Genomic DNA, 26,676 nt, shown 5'->3' with positions numbered 1-26,676 from the left:
GGTCCCCCACTTATTATAAAATACAGCTGAATTCAACAGAGGCCTCTAAAAAAGCAATTATTGATGTTAAATTAAAATACTTGAGTATAATTACTGTACTATAATATTTTTGTACTTAGTATTGCAGTAAAATACTGTGGTGTACCTTAAACATTAAATTGTAATTGGACTAATACTAGTGAAGTCTGGTAGCATTCATTAAAACTTAGGATTAGATTTTAATTGAAGAATGTTGTATAAAAGTACAGACACTAAGGAACTTTTTAGTGTTACATGAAATTATAAAAATATAAATAAAAATTACGAGGGATGTTTTCAATGAAGTGAATTGTATTGTGGTACAAAAAAGCATAGTTCTGCTGTTTAGACCAGATATTAAATAATATGTAAATAATTCTAATCCAGTAGGTCAAATGAATAATTCATTCTATTTATAGATAATGGTTTTTATTAGTGTTTGTGAAAAAATTAGAAAAAAATATTTTTACTATGAAATGCCTAAACAAATTTTACTAAGGGAGATGGGCTGGATAAAATAAGTGAAACAAACAAAATCTTAAGACCAGCTGATTTTAATCGTTGTACAGCCAATATATTGTTTAGCAGTTTAATTCATTACAACCATATTAATACAATGCAAGGACTACTTAATGGAATATTGAAGTATTTGCAAGGCACAAATACAAATATAAGCCTATTTTCTGTACAAAATAACTAAAAAAAATTTGTTCATTTAGTTATGTTGACACCTACCTAACTTTTTTATGGCTGCACCATGACTTGTTTTGGCTTTGTTTTAACATTTGTACTAAACATAAATATGGGTACTATACTGAAATCATGAATATAAAGTCTTGAAATTATTGAAACATGCTAATTAAGATTAATATTTCTGTAAAATGGGTTTACAAAGATATTTTATAGATAACCAGGAAAGGTATAATTGCAACAGGATATTGCAAGATTCACTCAAGAGTACATCATTCAAGAGCACTGAAGAGTACTGGAATTACACTACATCCACTTGACCATTTTCAATAAATCTTGGAGCAGAAAAACAAATTATTTGGAGATTTAAAGTTAACAAAGTATTAATATACTGAAAAATAATTTGAAGGATTAAGTATCATAAAACAGAAAAAAATTACTGTGACTGCATTGAGAAATAATGTAATAGGATGAAAATTAGCAAAAAAAAAAATTGCCACATGATTTAACTTGGAAACATCCCTTGTACATCTATCTCTTTATATCTACAGATAAACTTATATTTTCATATAAAAATATACATATAACTTTTTTTTTTGATGGAACAGGAAAAAATGAGTTTGGTAAAAATGAGTATGGTAAAAATATTGAAGCTCCGAAATTAAAACAAGGAGATATACTTGTTAAACAGACTTACTGGGATTATGATGATTTTATGAATCCTGATATTCAAAACCCACCAAAAAAGTGTTATTATAAAGTGATGTCAAAAGAAGAATTTTCTAAGCGTCAAGACCTCTGCAAAAATTTGGAAATGAATCGTGGTTCTATTCTTCAACAAATTGGTAAAAATGACACAGATGCACATTCTGACATTACACAGAAAGTTTTTGGAAGTGCTGCACCCTGTGTTGTTCAATGTAAGTATTTTGTTCAATTTTTATTCTTAAATATTCTGTTTTTAGTTATAACACCAGACTTCACAAGTAAAGTTCTTATTAAAATTACTTAATATTTTTTTTTTATCAGAATCTACAGTTAAGATTGTTTTGAATCATATTATTTAAACTTTAATATTTTTAATGACCAAAATCTAAAATAAGTGTAATAATTACATGATTTCTTTAAATTTTACTTTATACTGTTGTAAGACAGTTTGCTAAATTAACATTAATGGTGGTGGTTTTCAGTTTTTTTCAGAGGTCTTTGTTGCTTTCTATGGCTCTTGATCGTAACTTTTCTCATTTAAAAAAATACTTTTTCGTATATTTTAATAATCACATTTTTTTAAGTGTGCACACACACACACACATGCACATACACACACACACATGCACACACACACATGTACATACACACACACACATGCACACACACACATGTACACACACACACACACGTGCACACACACACGTACACACACACGTGCAGACACGCGCGTGCACACACACGCGCGCACACACACACGAGTGCACACACACACACACACGCGCGCACACACACACACACATGCCCACACACGTGCACACACACACACACACACACACACACACACACACACACACACACACACACACAACTTTTAGTGAAAAACTAAATAGTTGTATACTATGCTAGTGGAGGTATTTTTTCATTTTATCATTGTTGATTAGATGGGTTGTTATTGCTTAATATATTTACAGAAATTGATATTCAGAGTGAAAAATCATCAGTACTAACTGGAAAACTTAAATAAAAAATTCATTCCTATATTCCAGGGAATTTATTCACTCTTAGTAGTCTTTCTCTTTCTTTTCTTGATAAAAATTAAAATGAGAAGCAGCTTTCTCATATTTGGATTTCATACAGGCAATGACTTGTAAGAATCATCTGATTCAACAAGTATGAACAGTCCTATTTTGACTTAAAAGTCTACAAAAAATTAAGGTTGATAGTTTTTTAGTAATTGAAATTTTAGTTTGATTTAAATTTGTGTTTTGTCAATGTATTAATACTTTAAAAACTATATTTCATTAAGATTTTAGAATTAAGATGTATTTGACAGGTTAACAGTTAATTTAATTTGTAATTTTAACTATGTTTTATGTTTTAGCATTTGTAGAGGATGCTCCTTCTCTTGCATGTAGTGCTAGTAATCGCAGTAGAAAATTAAGTGGCTGGTCAAGCAACCCTCCTCCTCCTCCATTACCCAGATTAGAACCATCTCCACAAATACCTTCACCAGCACCACTACCACCACAGCAGAGGAGGTGTGATTCATCTTTTAGGGATCAACAGTGTAAGTGTTAAGCATAAGAAAAATTGAGCTTAAAACTGATGCTGAATTTAAATGTTTAAATTAAAGCAAAACAATTTGAATGTCTCAGGGCATCATGAAATTGAATAACCATATTTAATCATTCATAGATCAACAGGATAGCATTATCATTTTTAATAGTAACAATAGATTGTACCAGTCCAAGCTTGAAGCAAGATTGTGAGGTAAGGATGAAAAAAGTGGGCCAATGCAGTATTTAATAACACATTTGATTCATGATGCTTAGTCACAGTTGCTTTGTGAGATTAGTTAGTCAATTATTGTCATAATATAAATGATTTTTACTTTCAAAATGACACTTTGCTATAGTTGTTCCACTGAGCTATAATTCCACTGAAAAATTATAAAAATGCTCACATAAATTCTCACATTGTTTCTTAATTGTATAAAAAATTGTCAAGAATTTCAGAAGATCAACTTTTGATTTGGTATTACACTAATCACCATATTCACCTATGATAAAGGGCTACGATAAAAGGAAAAAAGGGCTGTGCTTAAAAGGATTGATAGTGTTGCTGAATATAAAATTTGACCAAAACATTTGATATTCAGCTGCAAGATATTTACAGTATTAACTATTTTATAAATCATTTTATAAAGAAATCGTGTAAAGACATTGACTGTCTGACTTAGAAAACTGATATTATGGAAAAAATGCAATATTGGGACACTTTGTATTAGGGAGAATATGATACTCTGATTCCATAATTTTTCTGTGTTGTCTTGTTGGATCTTGTCACTGCAATATTCTATTTACTACACATATTTGCTATTTTATTTCATTTAGTTAAAACATTTTGTTCAGTGTTTTGTGTAATTTGGAAACTTTCTTATGTTTCTAGATAATCAAGTACTACAGCCACCGCAACCACAACCAACACAACCACAACCATCACAACCACGGGCACCACGTCCAAGATCTCTTCCGGTTCAAATGGCACCACCAAATCCACAGCCAATTTCTAGCACATTGAATGTTAATGCGATGACTAATCAGCAATTTAATCAGGTGAATAAATTGGGTTCACCTGTAAGAGGAGGAAACCTTGTTGGTGGTGGTGTTGGAATGCCACAGGTACCACTTCCACGTAGAAGTGGTGGTTCAGCAACTCCAGATCAAATGAGAACTGTTCAATCAAGGTGTCCAGTGACATATCAAGGAAAAGTTTCATCTGGTACTACTGGATCTGAAGCTGGTACTGGATCAAGTTCATCATGTGGAATGAGTGATAGAACTGGAGGTACAGTTAACTCTCCACCTTTACCGCCACCGAATGACCGACAAAAACCAACCCCGTGTTCTGTGAGATCCGCTGCACCAAATAATGGGCAAAGAGGTTTTCATCCACCTTCAGGGGGGGGTGGATATCAAAATGTTTCACAAAGGAGCAGTCCAAGCTCAAAACCACCACAGAGTATCCCATCCGACCTTTGTTCAAGACCAACAACACCACCGACACCCCCACAATATCCTCCATGGTTTCCACCACAATGTAGAGTAAAAGGATCACCATCACAACCGTCATCACAGCTACCACCACAACTGCCGCCACAACTGCCACCACAACTGCCACAACTGCCATCACAACTGCCATCACAACCGCCATCGCAGCCGCCATCACAGCCGCCATCACAACCACAATCGCAACCGCCATCACAACCACCATCACAATCTCCATCACAATCATCACCACCACAACCACAATTACAATCACCATCACAATCACCATTACAGTCACCACCAGCACAAACTGTGCCTTGTTCATTCCAGCAATCTCCTTCTAAGAGCAGTGCACAAAAATTATCAAATGCATCAAAATCGAATAATTCACCTGGAAATGGACTTGGATTGTCAACTTGTTGTGCTCAACCAAAACAGCCATCAGGAACTGACAAACCACATGGTCAACAACCTGGTCAACCAACTTCTAGCCCATGTTTAGGAGGTCAAGGAAAACAGACTGGTGGTAAGTTGTCAAATTATCAAAACAGCTTACAAAAAAAACCCATTATAGTGAAACAAATGAATAGAATTTCTATTTACCTTTACTTATAAAATGTTAAATAGCAGTCATTAACATTAACACCTAAAAATTATACTGAGTAATTTTTAAAGCGCTTGAAATTGTTTACTTTAATATTACTTCTTTTATATGTTAAATTTAAAACTAAGTTCTTAAAAATAGGCTTAGTGTTGGTAACAAATCAATTATATTACAAGTAAGTTATATTACAAGTAGTGTTATATAACTCTGCTATTATCATTTTTTCTAGGCCTTTAGAAGACCTAGAATGCCTTTTCTAGGTATATAAACGCTAAGTATGTTGGTTTGTTTTTCTTTAATCTTCCTTCTACTATTAATCTGAGGCCTAAAATTGCTTCCTTTGTCCCTATAGTTTTCCTGAAACCAAATTGGCCTTCTCCTAACACTTCTTCTGTACAGAATTCTAGTTAAGATTTTTGATGCATGACTAGTTGAACTAATTGTTCTGTATTCTTCACATTTATCTGCCCCTGATTTCTTTGGTATCATGACTATAACACTATAACAGGAAGTCTGACGGAACTTCCTCTTTCTCATAAATATTACACACCAGTTTGTATAATTTATCAATCGCTTCCTCACCTGCACTGCACAATAATTCTACAGGTATTCAGTCTATTCCAGGAGCCTTTCTGCCATTTAAATCTTAATGCTCTTAAATTCATAGTTTCTCCCATTTCATCCTCCTCAACTTCCTCTTCTTCCTCTATAACACCATTTTCTATTTATTTCCTCCGTATAACTCTTCAATATATTCCAGCCATCTATCGACTTTACCTTTCGTATTATATATTGGTGTACCATCTGTAACACATAATTAGATTTTATGTACCCCAAAATTTTCCTTCCTCCAAAATTTTCCTCCCTCCAAAATTTTCCTGTATGCTCAGTCTATTTTACCAATGTTCATTTCTCTTTCCACTTCTGAACACATTTCTTTATCCACTCTTTTTTCGCAAGTTTGCACTTCCTGTTTATAGCATTTCTTAATTGTCGATAGTTCCTTTTACTTTATTCATCACTAGCATTCTTATATTTTCTACGTTCATCCATCAGCTGCAATATATAGTCTGAAATCCGAGGTTTTCTACCAGTTCTTTGTTCTGCCTAAGTTCGCTTCTGCTGATTTAAGAATTTCCTTTTTAACATTCTCCCATTCTTCTACATTTTCTACCTTATCTTTTTTACTCAGACCTCTTGCGATGTCCTCCTCAAATATCTTCTTTACCTCCTCTTCCTCAAGCTTCTCTAAATTCCACCAATTCATCTAACACCTTTTCTTCAGGTTTTTAAACCCCAATCTACATTTCATTATCACCAAATTATGGTCGCTATCAATGTTTCCAAGTGTATATTCTTCTATTATGATTTTTAAATTGGGTGTTGGCAATTACTAAATAATACTTCGTGCAAAACTCTTAAGTCTGTCACCTCTTTCATTTCTTTTGCCCAGCCCATATTTACCCACTATATTTCCTTCTTTACCTTTTCCAATGCTTGCATTCCAATCTCCTTTTACGAGTTTAATTGCTTCATCAATCTCTTCGTATACACACTCTACCTCATCATCATCATCAAAACGCATAGCGATTCTATCGCTATGCGTTTTGAAATACTCTACTCTTCCCTATCTTCTTGGTTCATTATGAAACCTACTCCTGCCTTCCCATTATTTGAAGCTGAGTTAATTATTCTAAAATCACCTGACCAAAAGTCTCCTTCCTCTTTCCACCGAACCTCACTAATTCCTACTACATCTACATTTATCCTATCCATTTCCCTTTTTAAATTTTCTAGCCTACCAGCCTTTTTTAAACTTCTAATATTCCACGTAGAATGTTTTTTTTTAATTTTCTGATTTTCTGGTGACCCCTTCCTTAGTAGTCCCCACCCCGAGATCCGAACAGGGGCCTAGTTAACCTCTGGAATATTTTACCAAGGAAGATGCCTCCATCATTGCTATATGAAAATGCAGAGAGCCACATTTTCTTGAAATAAAAAGCAGCTGTAGTTTTCCATTGCTTTCAGCTGCGCAGAAGACTGAGGACTGAGTGATGTTGATATGGCCGTTTAAGTCGTCCTGACTCACGTCCCTAACAACTACTGAAAGAGAGCTGCTGCCCTCTTTCAGGAATCATTCCTTAGTCTGGCTCTCGACAGATACATCTACGATATGGTTGCACCTTTGGTCCAGCTACTCTGTATCACTGAGCAACTCAAGCCCCCTCACCAATGGCAAGGTCTCATGATTCTTAGAGGAGGTTTTAAGTGATGTCAAACATTATTTAAAAAATTACACACTTGATTTATCAACTATAGAATAATATTAATCATAGGACTAAATTCTGTTCACATTATGAGCAACTATGTGGACTAATGCTCACAAGCACAACAAAAGTCTAAAGAAAGTATGAATTATAAAAGATTTTTCACTTGTAAAATGTGAATCATAGTAAGTTGATAGTAGGGTAATGTGTAGGGATTGTGGTTGATGCAGTCATACAATTTTATGATCCAGTATGATCTAACCAGGTTTAAAGGGTATGAATTTCATTTAAGGACCATGTTTGTGAATGAAAGTTAATTTACTCGGTGATCTTTTAAAGGATACTATCTATTTTAGATATGAAATATATAGACTATGGTTCAAACTGTGAACCATAGTAGTAATACTGTTGGTAGTAGGGATTGTGGTTGATAGTCAAATTTTATGATCTAGTATGATTTGCCCAGGTCTAAAGATGAATTTCATTTAAGGACCATGTTAATGAATGAGTTGTCCACTGATCTTGTGAATGATCACTGGAGAAAATATGTAGAAGGCCATTGCTCAACTGCAACATTAAGAAAGATTTCCTTATTAGAGGGATATAAAGATACTTGGAGAGTACTCCATTGAATTTTAGTCCTAATGTAATAGTACTTCATTGTAATAGGAAGGCTTTCTTCATAACATACAAACTTTATTTTGAAGGTATCTGTTGAATATGGATACCAATCAATTTCATATGAAGGTTCCTATGGAGAATAACCATTCCTTCAAATAGTTCATTTTTCAATGCTTAATTTTTAATTCCATTACTTTGCTCAAATGGAGCAAAAGTTTTTTCTTTCCAACTTGGTCTTCCTCTATGGTATGTGCTATTCAATCATTCAATCAATCTCCCAATACTACCAACTCATTTAATCGCCCAACAATACTCGCTCATCACTTATAAATATAAAATTTGCCTGAAAAGTTAAAACCCAGTTACTTACAATTAATGCTCAATAATTTGTTATGCCAAAAACCTTTCATTCATGACTTTCTTCAAATATAACTATATACATATTTGGCTCTGATTCACTGAAATTCAATACATTAATGTAGGCTAAACTAAATCTATTGTCATTGCTGGGAGATGTCATGTCAGGGAAAATTGTTACAAAGAAAATGTTGGAAAGTGGTGATAAAAGGCTAATATCCACTAGATTCTCATTATTATAAAAGCACTTTTGTAATAAAAAAATTTTCCTTTGTAACTAAAACACTTTATTCACTCTATTCATATTTACAGGTCAAGGTTATGGAGCCCCTCAGAAATCAAAATCACAGGCAAAAAGTTGTTGTGATGCTGAAGAAAATAGTCAATGTGAAGAAGATAGCCAAACGAACACTGGAGCATCTGGAGAATTTGATTGTTGTGAACAGTTTAGTGATGTTAATGAAGATTATTGTCACAATGAGGATTTCGATGATTATGATGAACAGCAGTTCTGTGATATGATGTGCAATGGTGGTGTCAGTGATGATGACACTGACTATGCTAATGAAAAACATGGATATTCAAATTGTAATCAAATGAGTGATTGTGACAAATGTGGTCAAAAGGATAGTCAAACACAATCGACATTTCCTAACTGTGCTGACAATAAAGTCCAAGTAATCATTCAGATTCCTCAGTACTGTTCAAATCCACCTTCTTTACCTCCTTCACCACCATGTAAACCTCCTTGTCTACCTGATCAGAATCAATCAGCAGAGCCATTAAGTGAATCGATACCATCATCATCCTGTGGTCCTGTTGAACAACCAGACACACAGAGTCCGCCAACTGAGTCACAATGTTCAGATAAAGAACGTAAATCTATTTCAATGCAAAACCAACCGCAATCATATGGTCAAGAAGCAACTTCACCACCACCATGTTGTCCAGAACCACCTCCACCACCAACATGTTGTCCAGAAACACCAATAGCAAATATTACTTCGGTGGCTAAATCAGTAGGAAAATCACTGGTTCCACAACCATGTTGTCCAGAGCCACCTCCACCACCACCATCAGTGTTATGTTGCTCAACTCCTATAACTCCACCTCAGCAACCTCAGCAACCTCAGCAATCTCAGCGAATTCATTCATCATGTTTACCACAACCATCTAACATGCAGCCTTCAGCACAATCTCTTCCACCATCAGCATCACAGATATCGTGTCCACAACAGTCACCATGTCAACAACAGTCACCATACCCACAAATACAACAACCACATGTTGGACAAAGCCCTTCATCTCAGTATTATTCACAGCAGCAACAGCAACAGCAGCAGCAGCAGCAGCAGCAGCAGCAACAGCAGCAGCAGCAGCAGCAGCAGGTACTGCGTTCATCAACCACTCAAAATTCATGTTCACAATATTGTCAACAGTATTTTCAGCAGCAATCTCCAGTCCAACAACCTCCAGTTCAGCAGCGACCTTCAACTCAGCAGCAATCTTCAGTTCAGCAAATGTGTACACAGCCTCAAGCTTCACAGTACTTACAATCACCTTGTGCAGCCTATGTGCAGCAAACAGCATTATCACAGCAAGGATCTTTCCAGGCAAATTATATGCAACAATCAGCAGCAGCAGCAGCAACAGCTCCACCACCACTTCAAAAACGTACATCCATACAATCAAATGGTTCTACACCACAGTATCGACAAAACACAAATTCTCCCTCACCACGGCCATCATTCTGCCCACAGCCTCAGTTTTCTCAGTCACGATGTCCACCTCAACCACAACTATGCTCTCAACCCCCATCACCACGACGATCATATATTTCTTCTACACAGCCACCTTCACCTTCACCTTCACCTTCACCTTCACCTTCTCCTCCACCTCAACCTACATCAATACCACAATCGCCATGTTATGCACAATCTAGAATGCAAGAACAAACATTCTTTCAGTCATATTCACCTCAATTTCCTCAAACTAATTCACAATCTAATTCACAGCCTGCTTACACTAGTGGTGATTATCAGGTATGTCCTCCAAATGGATCACAATTTTCTTATTCTTCACCATCCCAAGTGCCAAATGGTGGGATCACTCCTGAATTCAGCTGTTGTGTTGCCTCTGAATGTATGCCAGCATCACCAAGCCAGTACAGCCAGTATAGTGCTGGAGGCACAGTTCAGTGTCCAGCACCTCCTGTAAATGATAATTTCAATAGGCAGTCATCTCAAGGACCTTATAATGCAACTGGTGATTTCCAAAATGGACCCCCTTCACAAGATCCTAATAGTGATTATGCGCCAGATTGCTTCAATCGTTTATGTTGTGATGAGGTACCGATGCAGACAGATGGTTGTGGCTGTAGATGGTAAAATTTAAAATTTAAATTATGTACTCCACTTAATAAAGATAGTAATTGCAGAAACCTCTTTATCAATTTGGCTAAGTATTTGTACATTTAGTGAAATAAAAATTTATAATTAATGTTCTGTGTATAATTTAATTTGAAGTATTCAGAAGCTATTTTTGAGAAACTAGTTTCAGAAACCCAAAAATTTCTTTAGTAAATTAATGCTTATACTGTCTTACAGTAAGAATCTTACTATAGAATCAGGGGACTCTATAGTTTATACAGATGTTTGTACATGTTTGTTGCAGAGTTGTATACTATTAATAAACCCTGAAATTATATTAAGGGTTTAGCGCAGACCCTTAAGATTCAAGATTCCATGAGTGCAGTTAGTAGCACAGTGATATGTACTAAGACACCCTTTGAGGTTCAGTATGTTATTACACTTGGTGCACTCAGTGTAACAACTGTGAACTTCTCCTTGATCCCCAGCCATAATGGAATTTGGGGTAATGAACATGCTAGTGGGGCAAGAGGCTTGTTTCCAGCCTCCTTTTCCAAATTGCTTGTTTTGAAAGATCTTCCCTTTGCCAGTTGTGAATCACCCTATTCAGAAAATTGAATGGCAAATAGGGCCTACTAGGCTCACTTCAAACATGCCCATTCCAAGCATTTTCATCCCAGAAAGGGAGCAAAAAAGATTCCCTCATACAAGATTGGCTAAGTATTTATCTCAAACAGAAATCCAGCTGTTACAAAATTTAGCATGAATCACCCCCATTTATTTTCTGTGAACTCCTGCTTGATTCCCAGCCAAATTGGAATTTCAGGCAATGAGTACAAAAGGCCAGCCTCCTTTTGCAAAGATTAGGGGGCTAGGGTAGTGGCCTCCTTTAGTGGGGCTTAGAGATTAGGCCCATTTGTGCTAGGAAAAATCCTACCAAAAAAAATTGTGAAAGTGATAATTGTTTGAACATTTATTTAAAATATAAGAAAAATACATTAAAACATTTGTAATCTTAAGAGTAATGCTTTTAATAGACGTGCTTCATAGGTGACTGTGTTTTTGCCTTGATGCAGTTGAGCTTCTGCTAATGGCTGTTCTTCTGCTGTCTTAACATCCTTCCCGTATGCTTATTAAGAAAATAAAATAAAAAAATATATATAGTATAAGATTAATGTATAGTTTACCTCCATTCATAAAAGTATTTTAATAGTTACCATTGCCTGTAACTATAAAACTACCTGACCTGTATTTATGTACTGCTATAGTATATTACTTACATAGCATAGTTTAATATACCATAGAATAATATTTTCCCTTAAAGTATAAAACATAAAGCAAAGCATCACATTCTCAGCAACTCGGCAAGTTTTATTTGGTAACTGGCAATTTACCTAAATGAATTTATTTCTTATCTAAAAGAAGCATCCTTTTTGATTAAAATTTTTAGATTAGTCAAAACTTTTCTCAGAAATTACTGGAGATATCATTTCTGTGGACCCATATTTTTCATCTAAAATTGTAAAAATTGTAAATAAAACCACTATTTTGATCAGTAATTTGTGTCTGTTAAATTTTAGTATACCATTAAGACAGAAATTTGGAAAAAAAATTTCATTTTAAATTTAACAATTTTTCAATTCTAATCAAAGCATTTCCACGCCTATATGAACCTTTTTCATTATTTTGATGAGTTTTGATGAGAGGAATATGCCTACATAATATGGCAGAAAATTCTGAAAATGCATCTGTATAGAAGCATTTTTACTATAAAAATACTAATACTATAAATCTTTCTTGATGAAAGATGAGAAATAAATTTTTTAGTACATAAAAAAAATTGCCAAGCCTGACTGAAATATAAAAATATGATAAATAGAACATTGTAGTATAAATAAAACAAAATCTGACCAATCTGAATCTATTATATAGGTAAAGCCATCATAAAAATTAATCACTACAAAATTTTTTGAATATATGAAGCAACAAAAGAAGAAATAACAAAATTTCTAACATAGCTGGGGCCTCATAAAAGAAACTGCACCACTAATAAAGAGAACAAATGGAAATTGTAAAAACATACAAAATAAACTATCTGAAAAATATTATTTTTAAAATTTTAAAATAAGCTCAGGTTAATAAAAACTCATAGGGTGACTAAGAGGAATAGTTTATGTAAATTAGGAAATAGAGATAATAAAGGTTATTTAACTGTGTGCATTAGTTGATAAATAAATTTAGTTACATTGTAGACCAGTGGTAGTCAATCTGGTCCCTAGTGCCCACTACTGGGGGTTCCGGCTTTCATGGTACATGGCAGGAGTTTTGTCCAATACTGTAGCACTTTCCTTTTTTTAAATTTAATTGGCTTTTTAAAAAAATTTCATAGCATTATTTGGAAATATTTTCATTAGGTTTTCATAAAATTCCCCCTGACAATTAAAATTTCAGAAAATTTACTATTTATATCGCCTGTGCATAAGTTCACATTACATAAGTGAAACTAAATGGTGCTATAATGCAACCACAAACAAAAGAGCCTTGTCCCAGAATAGCTTGAGCATATGGTTAGTATGCAGTTAGATTTGTGAGAGTGAGTACGTGCTACAGCTTCAAACAAAATATTGTGAGCCCATGTCTCAAAAAAGTCCAGTACTAGATGGGTAACATATGCATGAGCTACATCCAATGTGTTTATTGAGTCATAAAACCTTATCCAATGAGGCAATGAAGCCAAGTTGATTGCGAGAACGTCTTTCTACAAAGCATCCAAATGATAAGGGCAATCCTATTGAATATCTTAAGGAAATATATACAAAATTTCAACAATCGTTGCATCATTTAAGAAACAACATGCAGAGAATGAAGATGGATTAATTGCCAATTAATCACAATTAATTGGAAAAACTAGTAAAACTATATGTTGGAGAAACTGTAATAATACTCTCTATAAAAGAATTTATCTCAAGCATCTCAATGCATCAGGATATACCTGCAATTTTAAAAATGTGCCCCTAAGCGATTAAGGTTGTAAAAAAACTTGTAAAAAGTATTCTCCAAAACTCATCATTTTCCATGCAGTTGGATTACCATTGCAGATAATTATGCTTTATTGATGGCATATGTATATTATTTTGAAGAAGACCATACATTATGAGAAGAATGTTATTTGCAATAAAAAACATTGCAGATATAGGAGGATTATCTATATTTAATACTGTGAAATCATACTTTACAAAAAAATAATATTCCTTTGATTAATATTGTTGCATGCGCTACTGATGGAGCACAATCAATGGTAGGTCGCTATCGTGGATTTGTTGCTTATTTGAAGGAAGAAGTGTCAAATGGTTTATGTATTCATTGTGTGGTGCACAGACATCTTGTAGGAAAACAGTCTAAGTAAAAGTCTAACTATAATGTTATTAACTATCACCTCATTAACTATAATAATTCGAGCCATAAACAAGATCAAATCCAATGCAAAAATGATAGAATGTTTCAACAGCTTTGCCAGGACAATAATGAAAATTTTATTAGGTTATGCACACAGAAGTCTGGTGGCTATCAAAGGGTACATCTTTGGCTTGTTTTGTAGCATTATATGATAGTGTCATACAGTTTTCTGAAAGTAATAATGAAAAGATTTATTCTGTCAAACTTAGTGAAAGTCTGACAAAGTATTTGGTAAGTAATTATTATTATTATGTAATAAATATAATTATAATTATTATTAAAATAGTAAAGTTACTTCTCTATTTTATAAATCATCATTATATAGAACTGATGGGTGGTTAAAACATTTTACTATTAACAGAGACACAAAAGTGAGTGGTAGGTACAAAAAGGTTGACTTCCACTGTTTTAGACAATGAAAAAAAAATAATACTACTAATCTAAGATTCACTTTAAATGGTTTAACTATTAGTTTAACTTAGTTAAATGGTTTAACTTTGATAGGTTTTTTTTGTTTAGTTTTCGGAACCACTGTAAGGTATTATTTCAGAGGATGAATAAGGATGATATGTATGAGTGTAAATGAAGTGAAACTTATGAAGTGGACTTAGTGAAAGTCTGACAAAGTATTTGGTAAGTAATTATTATTATTATGTAATAAATATAATTATAATTATTATTAAAATAGTAAAGTTACTTCTCTATTTTATAAATCATCATTATATAGAACTGATGGGTGGTTAAAACATTTTACTACTAACAGACACAAAAGTGAGTGGTAGGTACAAAAAGGTTGACTTCCACTGTTTTAGACAATGAAAAAAAAATAATACTACTAATCTAAGATTCACTTTAAATGGTTTAACTATTAGTTTAACTTAGTTAAATGGTTTAACTTTGATAGGTTTTTTTTGTTTAGTTTTCGGAACCACTGTAAGGTATTATTTCAGAGGATGAATAAGGATGATATGTATGAGTGTAAATGAAGTGTAGTCTTGTACAGTCTCAGGTTGACCATTTCTGAGATATGTGGTTAACTGAAACCCAACCACTAAAGAATACCTTGATCTAGTATTCAAATCCATATAAAAGCAACTGTCTTTACTAAGATTTGAACCTTATAACTCTCGACTTCGAATTCAGCTGATTTGCGAAGACGTGTATGTTCACCACTAGACCAACCTGGTGGGTTAACTTTGATGGTTTTTTTTTTTTTTTTTTACCTCCAAGTCCGTATTCAAACAATTCATTCTGGCAGAGGATGAGATGAATGTTTTGCAGTGTGTGAAAAATGCCATGCCTGACCGGGATTCGAACCCAGTGAAAGGTCGAAACCCAGTGAAACCCGGTGAAAGGTCGAGACGCTACCACTCGCACCACGAAGGCCGGCAAGCTAAGTTTAAGTTCATTATGATTAAAATAGTTAATTTTAATTTTTTTAACATTTTATTTTAGAAAAACTCAATGTTTCATTAAAGACTGGAACTGATCATGACTTTAAATCTATAAACATTATTTTCATAAAAACCATAATGAATTAATAAAGTATGATTGTTTTGGGAAAGTGTTTTTAAATTACTTCTTAGAGCTGACAGAAGAACTTCATGAATTCATTCTTTCTGAAGGCAAACATAACTTTTGAAACTACTTTGAAATAAAATTAGATCATAAAATGTGTGTCATACCTGTTTAATATTATTAAAGATAAATAAGTACTAGTATTCAACAAAAAATTATTATGTGCTTTCATCTATCAATAAATTAATAATTAATTTTAACAATTTAATTTTTATTTTTATTCAAATCTATCAACAAAAAATTAAAACTGGTTTTATTAGCAAAATATAGGTAGATTTACCTATGTAAAATAGAATTCTTCACTTATGGATAATTAAAAGTAGAATCAAAGTGACTACACTTACAAAAAGAAGACGAAATAGTGTGCCTATCAACAATTTTTCTGAACATTTAGTTGAGCCACAAATTATACATTGAGATTTTTTTAATATTAACTGCTTCAGAAATGTGTTTCATTTTTTTGTGTTTTTTTTAAACAGTTTACTAATTTTCTCTGTATGTTCATATTGATTACTAATTTTACTGTATTATGAAGTACAGACCAATTGTTTTATAATTTGCTTAGGCCAATATTAATAAAATAATCACTTATTGCATACTAACAGTTTATCTGAGTGCATCAAATTTATCTGACCATTTTAGGGTGCTAGGAATACAAAAACATTCAGAATCACTCTCTTGTACTGTAGTTTAAGAAATTTGTTTATAATATTATTATATGGGATTATTAATACATTAACAAGTATTGAGTAACTTTAACAGAATTTAAGTATGTAGTAATTATTTTTTTATTCTACACATATGAGAAAAAATATTCTTACCTTCACATTGTTCTAAAAATACTAGACATTCTTGAAAAAATGAATCTCTAGAAACAATCATATTTTTTGCTAAATTTTCAATCAATGATAACATACATCTTTTAGCATAAAACCTATAAAAATGTGTAAACAAAATAAATAATCTGGTTAAAATAATCATTGCTATAAAATTATCAGTAGTATATGTAGGTCTCACACTAAAAAGATTTTTTTTCTAATTCAGATATACCTATAACAAATGTAAATAAATATTCTGTAAGAAAAAACATTTTGTAACTTAGAAAATACATGTCCAGCCTGTTATAGCTGACATAACATATATAAAGCTAAGTTTAAGTTCACTATAAGATGCCCATGCCATGTTTATGTTCTCTTGTTACAGAGCCAAACATTTACTTTTTTATAAATATATGTAGTAAAATATTATTTTCCTCTGCCTCTGTGAGAAAATTTACTCTGAAATATTGTTCATAATACATTAAATTTCACAAACATTTTTTTAATTGGAATACAAACTATTTATTATTTTTTTGAATTTTTAGTAAAAAAAAACAAAAAAAACTATGATATGGTTTCTGTTCCCTAAAGTAATAAATTTTCCCAAATACATTATTAGAGTGGATAAGGAACAATTAGTGCATACTATATGAGGAGCCCATGTCTTATCCTGATCACCAATTTTACACTAAAGTACAAATGATCTACTTTTTTAATTAAAGGTGTAATGTCTTTTCTATTTGATTTTACAGTAAACTCACCACATACATAACAAAAGGTATCCACATCATTTACACAATTTCGAGATATTATGACACTGCACTGTTAACAAACATAAGACAGAAATAAGAGTGAATAAAATTAATTAATTCCTAAATCCAGTGCTTAATACAAACAACACAGCTGTGTTAATTAATTCCTAAATCCAGTGCTTAATACAAACAACACAGCTGTGTTTTCAGCTACATGTTTTGACCTACACAGACGTGATTAATCTTGTCCATGAAGTCTCGCTCTTCAATATTAGATATCATATCATAATATGTGACTATGATATGATTTAATTCTTTGTCTAGTATTATTTATTTGTAGCTTACAAATTATCTTAACAAAGTTAAACAATAAAAAATGAGCTAACTAAATACAATATATGAGCTTAAAATGCTTACTATAAGTGAAAAATGAAAAAAATCCTTTTATTAAAATTTAAATTTAAAAAAAAATGGTGGGTGATAGATAGGATTCTAAGTTCATATTCGTTTTCAGCATCAAAAAACAAATTAAAACCATGTATCGCATGTTAGGAAACAAAAATTATGTTTATCACCGTTTATTTAAAAGCCATAAATTGAATTTGGACGTAAAATCTTGATTCTATTTTACAGGGTTGAATCCTAGACCTTGGCTTTGCATTAGTAAAAAGAATGGAATTGTTAAGATGTGACTCTATTGCAGGATCTTGAAAGTGTCCTGAACAGAAAAAATAATAATGAGATCTTGAGTAGAATGAATAAGGTGACAGAAGTGCTAAATACCATCAAATGTGGAGAACTTTAGTGTTTAATTCACAACATGTGTAACATTCTTTTATACATTTTGCAGAGAAAGGTACTTAAAAGAATAATATTCTAAGTAAAGGAATTAAGAATATGGTTCTCCAGATTCACAACTGAACTTCTAAAAGCAGCGATCAACAAATTAAGGATAGCCCAGACGATTATTTAAAATTTTTTTATATAAGGTTTTTGTTAAAAATATGTTCATCTTGTCCAAGTTTTGTTTTAAAAATGAGGTATTTCAATAACAGCTCATGCTAACTGCCTTTCTTGAGATAACCTTTTATCTTATCCTATCATATGACAAACGTATCACATATCTTACCATATACCGCAAAGAGCATTTGTAGGGGAATGGGTTTGAATGGAACAGTCTGAGATGAAAATTTATCTAAGATATTCAGTTCCTACTAATCCTGTCCAAAGGGACATTGTATTGTTCTTTTTTTTATTTTTACCTTTATAAATACAGGTAGAAATAACCATTTTTTTGCATTTTGTAAATAGTCATTGTACTCATTTTTGTTGTATTTATTTATAAACCTAATTTTTTGTCAGTTTTTCAGTATCAATTAGTGAACATCTTCTGTATCTTCATACTTTTTACTCTTAATGAAATAAATGTTATTAATATTAATTAATTGTACCTCTAACCTGAAGGCTTGGAAACTAAAAAAAAGTCTATGAATTCAAAATATTAAAACTAAGATTTTATTTTTAATCTAAAAATTGAGTGTGTAGGAAGAAATAATAAAAAAACTTATTTAATGACTTTGTTTTTACAAAATATATTATGTCTACTTACATATTATTTATGGAAATTATAAAAAGATTACAAGGGAAAATGCAGCCATCAAGAATAGTCAACAAATATGATTTTATATAATTTTGTATCAATTTCCTTCCATAGAATGTACCAATATTATTTTATATTTATTTGCAAATAATGAATGTTTTAAAATTTAAAATCAGAAGGCAAATACAACTATACCTTATTTAAGTTAATATTATCAGTGTAATACTTATTAGTTGATTTGAATGTTATTTTCTGGCTTTTCTAGCATTATCACTCTGTTTTGATGCGTTTAAAGTGCCTCCATTCTCAAAACGGCTTATAGCGTTCTTGAGAGCTAAAAGTTAACTATTACTACTTTTATCACTCAAGGGTGTTAATAGAATGCTGGGAAAGTCAGATCAATTATGATAATCCTAGCAGAAATATAAAATATGTTAAAATTTTAATATTTATTAGGTTTAATCCCAAAATAATACTTATTTCTTTTAATGTCTAAAGGTAAATTATTCAATAATGTTATAGCAGTGATGAACAGTACTGGACAAGATTATCAAGTTCGACTTATTATTTTTTTTACTTCACACAAGGAACAGGCTTATGGTTAATTACTGTTACCCACTCTCTTTTTACGATGAGAAATGAATTTTATAGCACATGAAAAATGTGGAATTGAATCCAGAATCTTCTGGATGAAAGGCAAAAACACTAGTACTCTGCCACATATTGAAAATAAAATATAATTTTCTACATTTTGACTAATTTTTTATATTTCTGTAAACCAAAGCATGCAAAATATTTTTATAGGTTAATTTAAAAAATACAATAAAAAAGTAAGAAAGTACAGAGACGGCAGAAAAAACAAATGGTTTTGAATCAGACTGTACATGTCGCCAATTTGAATGGGACGAATGACATTGTACACTTCACTCAATGTCATTTCAGTAGCAATCTATTCCTGGAACAAACAATATTGTGCATTCATGGTAGACATATTTTAATTCGGGCTATTCTGTAGTCAAAATTTAGCAGTTGTTTTGTACAAGTCTGTAGTTGGTAGGAACAGTAGTGTTCCCAGTCGCAATACAATAATGCACTGGTTAATAATTTTAGAGAAACAGCTTCATCTTTAAAAAGGAAACCCACAGGCCATTCATACTTCCTTAAATATCAAAGCATTGCGTCAGTCAATAATCAGTAGTCTACGCCGCCCTACCACACAGCAAGCCGCTGAGCTGGGCATATCAGTGTTCATAGGATAGTGCATATATATCTTCATTTTCATCCACATAAAACTGTAGCAGTTCAAGAATTAGGTGAATGTGATTTTCAAAAGCGAAAAGAGTGTGCCGATTCAATTATGGACATTCTTACTAACGATACAATCATCATAATGTCAGATAAGGCCCACTTCACCTTTCTGGCAGTGTGAACAAACAAAATTTCCATTGCTGGGAGGCAGAAAATCCTTGTAAGCTTCACGAGAGTCTACTTCATTGTGAACGTGTAAGAGTTTGATGCATCGTGGCTAAATTCGGAGTGATAGGTCAGGTCAATATTTTTTATGAAGAAAATGGCCGAGCTGTTTTGATTACTTCAGTTCGTTATGTGGAAGTGCTGAATAATTTACTTGCACCAGAGTTACGTGATCTTGAAATTAATACTGCAAATGTATAATATAAACTGGGCTAATGCTTACACAGCAAGAATGTCAATGAATGTGCTACGACAATTTCCAGGATGTGCCATTTCAAGAAATAATTGATCTTTCATGGCCTTTTCCCCCTTCCCAGATCTATCGACGAATGATTATTTTCTACGGGGATATTTGAAGTCAAAAGTGTATGTTGGAAGGCCTCAAACAACTGAAGAACTGAAGTTAGCGGTATTGCTGCTATTCGCAAATAGCAGCAATACTGAATTACTTGTTAGTGCAAGCAGTGGAAAACTTACAGGTACGTTTGTAGGAATGTGTGAGGAATGGTGGTTGCCACTCATCAGACATAATTTTTAAAACAAAACAAACTTCAGAATTTAAGTGATATAATTAATAATGGCAAGAAATGAAGTTTCAAATCTATTAATAAAATCTTTTCTTACGTCATATTTCTGATTTGTATATTCATTTCATAACCATCCGGTTTTTGCTGGTTCCTGTATAAGCTTAATAATAATAATAAACTTGAAATGTACATACCAAGTATCAGTTCCAAGCTTTTTATTGTAAGGCTCTAAACTTTTTATAATTCTTGATATTCCAAATTCATAATTTCCTTTTGCACAGTAAAGAGTTCTGAAAAAATAAAAAAAGGTATTTTAATTACGTCCAGTACGGAATTTTAGGAATGTTACTGACAACAAAATCTAGATGTGAACAATTACTAAGTTCTATAGATTCATGACTGAGTTCACTCTTTACTAGCCATCTTGTAAGTTGAAAATCTCAGTAATTCTGTCATAATTGGAACCAACACTGAGGTTTATCTTGGTTTTATAAACTGTTTCCTTTTAAAGTAAAGATTTATCTTTGAATAGGGAAATGTCTTGGGAAAGGTTAGGCAGAGACCAGGCATATTGTTTTCTGAGAAAACTTCTGCTATGCTCAGAAAAAGATATCATCTATCATATTGATAAAGACTCCAATACACTTAAGAGTATTTCTGTTTACCATCTTTTGAGAAGGGCTATCTCTTTATGCAAAAATTTGATTTACATGCAATTTAATTTTTGAGTTCTGTATATTTAGAAATGAAACTGATGTTTTAGTGAGTGCTAGGACAAATTTCATTAATTAATTTATTAGAAGTTGTATTCATGTTTATTATGCTTTGGACAAAAACATGTAGTCATCACAAGAAGTGAATATACAAGCACAAATGAAATCAATGTGATACGAAATTGATAGTTAAAAAAAATCAATGGCTAGTTAGCACTGTTGTTTTAATTACAGAAGTGGTATCTTGAAAAACGTGGATCTCATTAGTAAACATGTAAATTCAAATCAATTTGAATGTACATGTTTACAAAACGTATTGATCAATTTTTTGTTTAAGGTTATTAACTAATTTAATTAAATCAGTAGTACTCTATGAAACAATCTTTTACTGCATGCTGATAAGCAACACAAATTCATATTAGCAGAACAGATTCCAGTATAATTACTACACATTTCATCACCTTTAGTTATCTAAGTATTAGTATTTAATCAGAAAAATAATTCCTGTTAATAAAAGAATAATTGAGAACTTACCCTATAACGAGATTTACAATACAAAGATGAAAAACCTTTTTATCAGGTTCTTCATAAGCAAGACGTTCTTCTTCTTTTTCAATTTTTCTCATTAATTCTTCTGCTTCATCATTCTGAGCTGTCATTATGTAGGAAACACACAGATTGGCAAGCACAATTGCACTAACACCTAAAATCTAAAAAATAAATAAATATAAAGAAAAAAACTTAAGTTACAATACTCCTTGATTATTCCATTTCTAAAGGAAGACATGGGAAGATCCGTGTGGCAGGGATGTCAACAGTATGACAGGTGCATTTCATGTAAATTGTGTCTATCATAATGAACAAAGAAATTTTTTATACTGAAAATACCCTTAAATATGCCCCTCCATATGAAATCGTAAATATTTTTATATTTTAAATTACTCTTTCAATTATGTTCAGCAGTAGACTAGTTATGAATCTTACGTCAAGAGATTCGGTACTCTTAAAAAAATATGTAATTTGAATGAGCTCAGTACTAAACAGTATTAATCATTAATGTTTTTCGGTTAAGATAAATGAACTTTAACAAGTCCAGAATTAACAAAGGCAGAGTTTATGTCATATTACAAACAAGATGAAGTTGAGATTTTTTCAATATAAACTTAAAAAAAAGAAAAATATTTTTTGGTTTTGACTAGTTTTATTCTTCAGTAATATTTTGCAGTCTGCTTTTTGAAAAAATCTATTTAGTTGTAAGGTGTTACAACTTGAAAGATTATGTTTCTCACAATTTATGAAAAAGATGGGAAACAATCAATAAAAAAGAATATTCAAATCTGCAAACAATAAACAGGGACCAGAAGAAAAAATATCTTTTTATATCTATTATATTTAAACATAAATATTTTAAGACTTAAAGTAGCTCAAAAGAATTACTTTTTGTAATTATTAATTTAAAGAACCTTTTTGTTACACAAATTTGAGAAAATGTCAACGTGCTAGTTATATTCTTAACCATAGTAGATTCTGATCAGTGTATTACAAATACCAAAGACTGAATTCAAACACAGTTAATTTCTTATGACCGAAATTGACTGTTTTATATCCTTCATTACATATCTATTTTAGCACTTTCCTACCAGAAAATAATTCTTTTTCTTGTTGTATACATTTGAGGATTTGTTGTACAAAATGAGGATGTATTTTTTCTTCTTTTATTTATCTGAGGGCTGATAAAATATCTATTTGAGAGGATATAAACAAAATATTATGGAAATTATAAAAAGGGGCTTTCAAAATCCTGACAAAATGAGCTAATCCATCTAAACATGAACAAATAAATTTCTTCTATGAATTACTTCAGGGTCTGTGGAACTGAGAATTATTACAGACTGAATATGTTCTAATTTCTGATTTTAATTAACAGTTGTACAGTTGATACAACCCACAGTCATGCAGATACATTCAGTTCTATTACATAATAACCAAATTGTTACTATTTGTCATTACCACAACATATAAAGAAAAAAATTCTATTCGTACATGTCATGGCTAAGAGAATTAATTTTTAATTACAGACACAATTAATGAATTTTTCTCTGACACATAAATATTCTGAACACAAAATAAATGTAGTTTAAGAGCTACATAATAAAATCTAAAAATAGTATTTTCTTGAATATTAAGTTAGGGATGCCTTAATCATTAGAGGTAAGAGAAAGACTCTGAAATATACACAGATATTATCTGTTAAAGAAACAGATTACGACTTTGCCAGTGATTGAAAAAAACAAACTTTTGACTAATCAGAAAACTAAACTTTTTAGTGTCCCCATTATTAGTTGTCTAAGCCATGGTCATTAACATCCAAAAATTTAGGCCTCTGGGAGAGAGAGACTTCAAAGAGACATCTCGATCTGAAATTATAGCCCTAATGGGAGCATTATTTCTGATATCAATAAAAACGAAAACCACTCTAATGTTTTGAAACTGTGAGCAAGTGATGTCAGTGGAATAATTATTCTCAGGGCTAATTCTAGCAGAAGGCAATTTTTGTTTTTGATGAGATATTAGCATTTTGATGATGTTAGATCCAGAAAGGAACTGAAAACGACAAATTGGTAGTAATTACGGAATTTCATTCTAATTTCATTAGTAACCACCAAAATAGCTACAATGTGGGTGAATATGCCACAATGGACAAAATGTTAGTTGCATTCCGTGGCCACTGGAGCTCGATATAATACGTGCCACTAAAATTTGCCAAGCATGGCATAAAATTTTGTGCATTATGTAATTCCAAAAGATTTTACATTCTAAATTTGGAAATATACTGCAGTAAGCAGAAAGACTGTCCATATCAAGTTTCAAACAAACATTCAGATGTCATAAAATGCTTGATTATTCCCATAGAAAAATCAAATATAAATATTATAGCCAACAACTAGTGTAGCTGTTTTGAGTTGGCTGAATATTTGCTACAACAAAGTTTGACATTTTTAGGAATGTTAAAAAAAAGTGAAATTCCTTCTGAATTTCTCATAGATCTGTCTTGCTCTGTTGGTTCAAGTATTTTTCATTCCAACATGACAAGACATTTGTGTTATACATACTGAAAAGGAAAAAAGCAGTCCTACTACCATCAACAATGCAATACAATGACAATGTAGACCCAGAAAGCAGAAACTCTATGAAGATTATAGATTATAAAACAAAAGCGGGGTTGATTCTGTTGACAAGTTGTAAGAAAAACAAAAAGACCTCTTGCCATATTTTTTCATTAACTTGATTTAGCCCAAGTCAATTCATTCAGAATTTTTCTGTTCAATCACCCAAAAATTGTGGAAAAGAGGATGGATAGGAAAGAATGTCTTACTGAATTAGCAAAAGAATTGATAAAGAGCAACTTGAAACAAAGGACAACATTTCTGTACCTACCGATAGACATAAAAGGGCTTTTAGAGAAGTGAACTACACAAGAGAGACCGACGTCTAAAAAAAAATGTTATATTTGTGGAACACAAAATACACCGACTGATGTTACATATTACTTGCTATGGAACATTGCAAGACATCTGCGAAGACTATGTCTTCTGTAAAGTTACCTGCAAGCTATGCAATCTTGTATGACGAAGAGGAAGAGTAACATTCTTTATGTTTTAAAATAAAAATTAGTACTTGAGTTGCCTAATTTAAAATTTTTTTGACTGTTAGTTTTATATACCAATCTAAGTTTTTTTTTAGTCTACTTCTAAAGGTAAATAAAAAATTTTATTTTCTGTATTTTGTGTTACGTTTTTAATAAAAATGAGTTCCTATAATGATGTTGGGAATAAACCTCCCTCGTTCCTTAATCGTGCAATTACAAATTGTAGTTCTAAGTCTTTTAAAAATTGGGAATAAATGATTTGCAGTCCAAACACTGCAGCACACCCTGTTATACGAGGGTTGTTTTTTTTTAACCTCCAATTGTGGATCTAAGTGAACGAGAGATAAGCCGGAACCAGGTCTGCGCATCATGCGAGTGCACTCCCCCACAACCTCTACCATTACATCAGTCAATGCTCCTGCCAAGTGTGAGTTGCAAAGTGTGATATGTTTTCTACAAGCAGAAGGATGTAGCACTGCTGAAATCCATCACAGAATGGGCCTAGTATATGGCGATAACTTTATGAATGATAGTAGTGTACGGGAATAGTGTAAGAAATTTAAATAAGGGCGAATGGACGTCCATGATGAAGGCTGGAAAGGACACTAGTTCTTGCCCGCATGTTACACGTGAGCGTGGTTGAGCGTGTTGATGATTTTGTCCACAACAAAGGAGGTTTATGCAGAAATCCTAGAAATTTCAAGCTCTTCTCTGTACACAATTGTGACTAAAGACCTAGGATGCCAGATCTGTGGGCACGATGGCTACCAAAAATGTTGAGGGACGATCACAAAACGCAGCGGATGGCATCAACCTTAATGTTTCTCACGTGCTACGATAATGAGGGGAAAGAGTTTATAAAGTCTATAGATTCAGTATGACCATCTAGAAGAACAGTGGATGCACACTTCTTTTCCAAACAAGCAAAAAAAGTTCAAACGTACACTGAGCAACAGGAAAACATTGGCTACAATTTTTTGGGACTAAAAAGGTGTCTTGTTGGTGGACTTTATGCAGCAGAGGACAACAACAACAAAGAAGGTTTATTGTGAATCTTTACGTCGCCTCCGTAGAGCAATCTAGAACAAACAAAGAGGCATGCTCTCGTCCAACGTGGTTTTGATCCATGACAATTCATGAACCCACTGTGCCAACATGACGCAAGACCTTCTCAAACAATTCAAATGGGAAGTTATCGACTATCCTCCATATGATCCAGACCTAGCACCTAGGGATTTTCACCTCTTTAGAGAATTGAAAGCATGGTTGGGCAGACAACACTTTGCCATCAACGAAGAACTTCAGGAGGCTGTCAAGATGTACCTTACCTCGCTGGCGGCAAACTTCTTTGAAGAGAAAATCGGAAAGCTGGTGTCATGATACCACAAATGCCTCAGTAGTTTTGGCAACTATGTAAAAAAATTAA

The 26,676-nt window shown here is 32.4% G+C and overlaps 2 protein-coding genes across 4 annotated transcripts in view; one reads left to right on the top strand and one right to left on the bottom strand.

Moving 5' to 3' along the window:
- The window catches only part of LOC142325182 (uncharacterized), a 28,621-nt gene extending 17,821 nt beyond the window's left edge, over positions 1-10,800 (top strand). For both annotated transcript variants that reach the window (XM_075366610.1, XM_075366609.1), the window contains 3 exons: positions 2,801-2,986; positions 3,868-4,992; positions 8,628-10,800. In XM_075366610.1, coding sequence (XP_075222725.1) covers positions 2,801-2,986; positions 3,868-4,992; positions 8,628-10,702 — 3,386 coding nt within the window. In that variant the 3' untranslated portion in view covers positions 10,703-10,800. The remainder of the gene's footprint in view (positions 1-2,800; positions 2,987-3,867; positions 4,993-8,627) is intronic.
- An 849-nt stretch (positions 10,801-11,649) lies between these two features.
- Positions 11,650-26,676, bottom strand: part of Ttc30 (tetratricopeptide repeat domain 30) — an 83,003-nt gene continuing 67,976 nt past the window's right edge. The window contains exons 10-13 of one of the 2 annotated variants that reach the window (XM_075365297.1): positions 22,136-22,311; positions 21,083-21,178; positions 16,540-16,652; positions 11,650-11,813 (exon numbers count right to left, since the gene is read on the bottom strand). In XM_075365297.1, coding sequence (XP_075221412.1) covers positions 11,683-11,813; positions 16,540-16,652; positions 21,083-21,178; positions 22,136-22,311 — 516 coding nt within the window. In that variant the 3' untranslated portion in view covers positions 11,650-11,682. The remainder of the gene's footprint in view (positions 11,814-16,539; positions 16,653-21,082; positions 21,179-22,135; positions 22,312-26,676) is intronic. The other variant, XM_075365298.1, reaches the window with a different exon arrangement.

This window comes from Lycorma delicatula, chromosome 5, assembly GCF_047948215.1.
Source record: "Lycorma delicatula isolate Av1 chromosome 5, ASM4794821v1, whole genome shotgun sequence".
Classification (NCBI taxonomy): domain Eukaryota; kingdom Metazoa; phylum Arthropoda; class Insecta; order Hemiptera; family Fulgoridae; genus Lycorma; species Lycorma delicatula.
The sequence above is the reverse complement of the archived record's forward strand: the minus strand, read 5'-3'. Positions and strand labels throughout refer to the sequence as shown.